Source organism: Rutidosis leptorrhynchoides, chromosome 11 (genome assembly GCF_046630445.1).
Source record: "Rutidosis leptorrhynchoides isolate AG116_Rl617_1_P2 chromosome 11, CSIRO_AGI_Rlap_v1, whole genome shotgun sequence".
Lineage (NCBI taxonomy): Eukaryota > Viridiplantae > Streptophyta > Magnoliopsida > Asterales > Asteraceae > Rutidosis > Rutidosis leptorrhynchoides.
The window spans coordinates 135,674,281-135,679,684 of NC_092343.1; the positions used below are offsets into that span (position 1 = coordinate 135,674,281).

The 5,404-nt window shown below is 37.0% G+C and overlaps 2 protein-coding genes across 2 annotated transcripts; both read left to right on the forward strand.

The window, feature by feature from the left end:
* The first annotated feature begins 602 nt into the window (after positions 1-602).
* On the forward strand, positions 603-2,626 carry LOC139874975 (phytosulfokine receptor 2-like). The gene is made up of 3 exons (XM_071862363.1): positions 603-1,463; positions 1,577-2,539; positions 2,606-2,626. Exons 1-3 carry the CDS (start codon positions 603-605, stop codon positions 2,624-2,626), a joined length of 1,845 nt encoding a protein of 614 aa, XP_071718464.1.
* Positions 2,627-3,804: 1,178 nt separating this feature from the next.
* Positions 3,805-4,221, forward strand: LOC139874976 (uncharacterized). The gene has a single exon (XM_071862364.1). The coding sequence runs from the start codon at positions 3,805-3,807 to the stop codon at positions 4,219-4,221; it is 417 nt and encodes a 138-aa protein (XP_071718465.1).
* The last annotated feature ends 1,183 nt before the right edge of the window (positions 4,222-5,404 follow it).

Here is a 5,404-nt window from a genome sequence, read left to right on the forward strand (position 1 = left end):
CTGCCCTATGATGCGCCATATCAGCCTGAAACGCCGCATCCAAAACCTTCGGACTTTTTTGCTCTATGAATGCGCCGCATCCAAGTCATGATGCGCCGCATTTGACTGTTTCACGCTTCTCGAAATCTGCAAAATCCGTGCAAGTGTTGAAACAGTTTTTTTTTCTTTCTCGTTTTGTATAAATGTCTCCATACTCCAACAGGTATGTTAGCTACTTTTAACTTATACTCGATTCACAAAGGGTTTAGCTCTTCTTTATCTTCTAGTGTAACTTGATCTTCTTGTGCAACATCTCATCTAGACTTGTTTTAGGATACCTGCACAACTAATCACATACTAAGTACCAAACATAAATATTAAGGCATATTAGATTGACTATTTCAACAAACATCCCACTAATACTAAGCATCATCGAGATAAGTACTGTAAATATTCTTGTTATCTTTACGCTGTGATATAATTTATTAGACATCAATGATAAAGTTTTCTACTTATTTTCAATTCTACCGCATGTATGTGTTTATTCACAATCACAAAACCAGGCAGATGCATCTACCATTCACAAACAATGCCTCCAAGCTCTAGAAAAAACCCGAATTACAATGGAAGAGATTAATAATACAACCAAAGTCAGTTATGATAGTCAAAAGGATTCAAATTATTGTAACTTCTACTCTGGAGAACTTCCTGATAGCCAACAGAAAATTTCCATCCAACGATTTGTTTGGGATAGATATTTCCTGCAGGAGCTAAAAATATTTCCCAGATTGCACCATAACAACATTATCAGTTTTATTGGTTACAATGATAGAGGATCTAATAAGATAATAGTTTCCGAGTTTGCCGTCAATGGACCACTAGATGAGTATCTAAATGACTCGAGCAAGATGGGTCGCTTAACATGGGGACAACGCCTCAACATTTGCATAGGGGCAGCGAGAGGACTCAAGCACCTTCACTCGGGACTTGGGGAGTACAAGAGTGTAATACATGGAAGCTTCCAAAGTGGAAAAATACAATTAGACGATAAACTAGAACCTAAAATTTGTGATTTTAGTGAGTCAACTCTAGTCCCCAAAGAAGGTAGCCCAGGCACATTTGTCGATATTTTACCGTCCAAACATTGCTATGTAGATCCTGTTTACTCTGAAACCAAGCTCATCAAGTCAGAGTCAGACGTCTATGCGTTTGGCATATTACTTTTTGAAATATTAAGTGGAATAGTGGCTTCTCGATTAGTATATGATCAAAGTTACCATCAAAGATACGGGACAAAAGATTTTATGTATCTAGTTCGAAATTACCATGAGTCGTTAATTGATCCCAATATAAGAGATCACGTTGATGATCGTTCTTTAGAAACATTCAAGGAAGTTGCATATAAATGTGTCAGTTACAACACAAAGGACCGCCCTACAATGAGCAAGGTCGTCAAGAGGCTTGAGGAGGCGTTGTATATACAAGTAAGTCGTTTCATTATGTAATTATATGGAATGATATCATGTTTCATATATCATAGTAATTCAAGATGCATCATATTATTGAGTTATAAAAAGGTTTTGCTCTCTGTTCACAGAACCATGGAGCTATTATTACTATTAACCAAAAAGATAAAAAGCTTAACGATTTCAAAATTCCACTCGATGAAATCAACACTGCCATTGGAGTAAAAGATGAAGATACTAGTATTGGAGAGGGTGGATTCGGTGTAGTTTACCAAGGAAAACTCTCCGAACGCTGGCTAAACCGTAAAGTTGCCATAAAATTCTTACAACCCAAAGGTGACCAAGAACAGATGGAGATCAATTTTCGCAGTGAGCTTCAGATGATTTTCAATTTCAATCACGAAAACATCATCTCTTTCATAGGTTACTGTGATGAAGGAAATGAGAAGATTATAGTTTATGAACTAGCTGCAAACGGTAGCCTAGATGATTATCTCGAGAAGGAGGATAACAGACGTAGCTTGACATGGGCACAACGCCTAAACATTTGCAAAGGTGCAGCAAGAGGACTAGACTACCTCCACTCGGGTCTTGGGGAAGAAAAAAGAGTAATACACCGAGACGTGAAAAGCGGAAACATATTATTGGATGAAAACCTCGAAGCCAAAATATGTGATTTTGGATTGTCAAAATCAGACTCTACCATTGGTCAGCCATATACTCATGAGTTTACACACGTTGCGGGTACCAACTTCTATATCGATCCAGTTTACCATGAAGGGGGTGTCCTCCGAATAGAGTCAGATGTGTATTCGTTTGGTGTTGTAATGTTTGAATTGTTAAGTGGGATGTTGGTTTATAACTATAGAAGCTTTGAAGAGGGTAAACCTGCCCAAACGTTGTTGCATCAGGTCCGGCGTTACTTTGATCAGAGACCGGAACTTTTGATCGATCCGTTTATCAGAGAAGAAATTAACACACCGTCATTTAATGCATTCAAAAATATTGCAATTCAGTGCATTAGTTTTAATTCGAAGGAACGCCCTACCATGGAATTGATCGCCGATGTGCTTGAGGAAGCATTGGATTTACAAGTAAGTATTCATCTTTAACTTTTTACAATTACTTTCATAATTCATTTCACCGACTTTTTGTTGTAGATCAACGGGATCTCAGCATAGACAATTCATCCGGTGAATGGTGTTGGTTGAGGAAACAACATTGTATTATTGTTGTTTTATATTTCGGTGTGAGTGGCAGGGTCGGCCAAAATTGTGCGAAAATTTTATTAGGGTGTACTCATTTGATTTTTTGCCCCAATATAGCAATATACTGGAGTAGTGTTCTGATTTAATGTTTAAGCCCATTACATGCATTAGGACAAATTAAAAATAAATTTAAACACATCCAAACCTATCATTGACTCATCTTACATATTTGCTTCGGATGGCTGTCGCCGGAGATCTCATTTGTTTCAGAGTCCTCTGTGGATCAACGGTGCACAATCTTTGTGGGAAGAGGCATGAAAGAGTGCAACGACACTATGCTTAGTGCTTAGAAGGGATTTTGGTAAGGTGTGTGTGATCTCCGACATAGAGGCTTGGATGCGTTACTATGCTGAAAGACGTTCGATTCTTCGTCTGCTGCCTTGAAGCCTGTTAATCGGATGCGTTTGGTGACTTGGTCGACCTGTAAATGTAGGTTGACATTCTTGTAGTGGCTCGAAGTCCTCTTTTAGCCGTAGTGTACCTCAATTTAAAGGTAGAAGTCGCTGCATTCTTACACCAAATCAGGAAGTGTTTAAGATGTTGGAACATGCTCATATAACATACCCAAATATTGTTTGGGTACAAAATTTGCTTTCATTCTTAATTATTGAAACATATTCAAAAATACACAATAATTGAATATGTGAGACAAAAAAAAAAAAAAAAAAACAAACAGACTACATTGCTAATGTTTTCACTGCTTTTATTCACATATGATATTAGCTAATTGCCACTACCTATTTTGTAGCAACACGTGCATTTGAATTTACCCACTAACTTGTGTTAGTGTATATTATTAGCCGATATTATTATTACCATGTTTCATGTATTATGGGCTTAGCCCATTAGATTGTGTTAAGGTTGTAGTAGGCTTATATATTTGCCTCTTATGATGTGCTGCAATAATTCAATACAAACACACAGTTACATATGCTCCAACATGGTATCGAGCCAGTTGTGCAATCTCCAACCCTAATTCTTCTTTCATCGCCATCTGAAAAAAAAAAAAAATAAATAAATAAAAATAAAAAAAAAACAAACAAACACCTGCAGCTTCTTCTCTCAATCAAATCTGCAACCCTACCTTCATCATGGTTGCTAACTATGATAAAATCTACACGGTTACCTCCGTTCACTACATCATACCCATTAAACTCGACCTCACAAAACTAAATTACTCCCACTGGAAAACATTATTTACAACTCACTGTAATGGTTTTGAAGTTCGGAAGTTCTTAGACGGTTCATCCACGTCCGAAGAACAAGCCACACCGGAGTGGATCAAGGCCGATGTCGTTGTATCTACATGGATCTTCAGCACCATCTCTGAGCCTCTTCTTGAATGTGTACTTAATACCGAACCGAAGGCTGCCCATGAGACGTGGGTTTTTCTCGAAAAAATCTTCCAAGACAACAAGTTATCGCAAACAATGGAATTAAATGCTGAGTTAAGGGACCTTGCTATCGATTCTTTTTCCATTGAAGAATACTTCCGAAAGATTGTGTAACACCCGCATTTTGGGCCTAGATGAAATGACCATTGTACCCTGGGGTAGGGCGTAATTAGTGATTTTTATAATTATATGTTTATAATTATTTGGTTGTTTAGTTGAGACCAGTTTGTGACAAGGGTCACAGAACAGGTTCGTTTGTTGAATTTGGACTCCGTTAGGGCCTCCTAACGAAGTACGAAAGATATCAGATAACTGATAAATACCCGTGTGTTATGGGGTATGGGTTTTTTAACCCATATATAAGCCTGTTTCCAGACTATTCTTCCATTTTCCCCAAAATAAATCAAGTACTCCGTACCTAACATTTATCACTCTCAAACCCTAATCTAATTCAAGTGTGGAATTGGATCAAGAAGCTTTAAGGATTGAATTGTTACTTCTTAGTGATCATTTATCCAGGTTTGTAAGATTGAATCATTGTTTGATTTCTTGATTAAATGGGTTTTTGATAGAAATTAGCTTAAATCTAGTTGTTTGATGTATAAAAACATCAATTGATGTTAGAAATAGGTTGTATATATGTTTAGTAACTTTCTTGTGCTTAAAATTTGGTCAAAAACACTTAGAAATCGAGTTTTTGGGGAAAAAAATCACAAAATCATTGAATTGGTTTGAAACCCGGTTTGCTACAATACCCGAGTTGCTACAGTGTCATTATTTGCTACAGTACCCGAGTTGCTACAGTGTCACTATTTGCTACAGTGTCACTGTTTGCTACAGTGTCACTGTTTGCTACAGTACCGATTTGCTACAGTGTCACTATTTGCTACAGTGTCACTATTTGCTACAACGTCACTATTTGCTACAGTGTCACTATTTGCTACAGTGTTCGGAACCCACTATTTGCTACAGTACCTTTATATAAAATTGAAACGGGCGTAACTTTCAAAACGTAACTCCGTTTTTGATGAATAAACTATCGTTAGAATCGTAATAAAGAATACTTTTCAATGGTGAACTTTTAAGAAACTAGATCAAACTGTTTTTGGGTCGGAAAAGGAGTTTTAGTGTGTATGCCTTGTTTTGCACGCTTTTGAGTGTTGTTATGGGTTGAAATTATGATGTAGACTTATCATATAGTGATTACATGTTTGTAGGTGTTGATTTAGTGTATGTATTGATGTTTGATGTTGTGCTTATGGGTTGAAACAAATAATAAATAGTTGCTACTACTGTT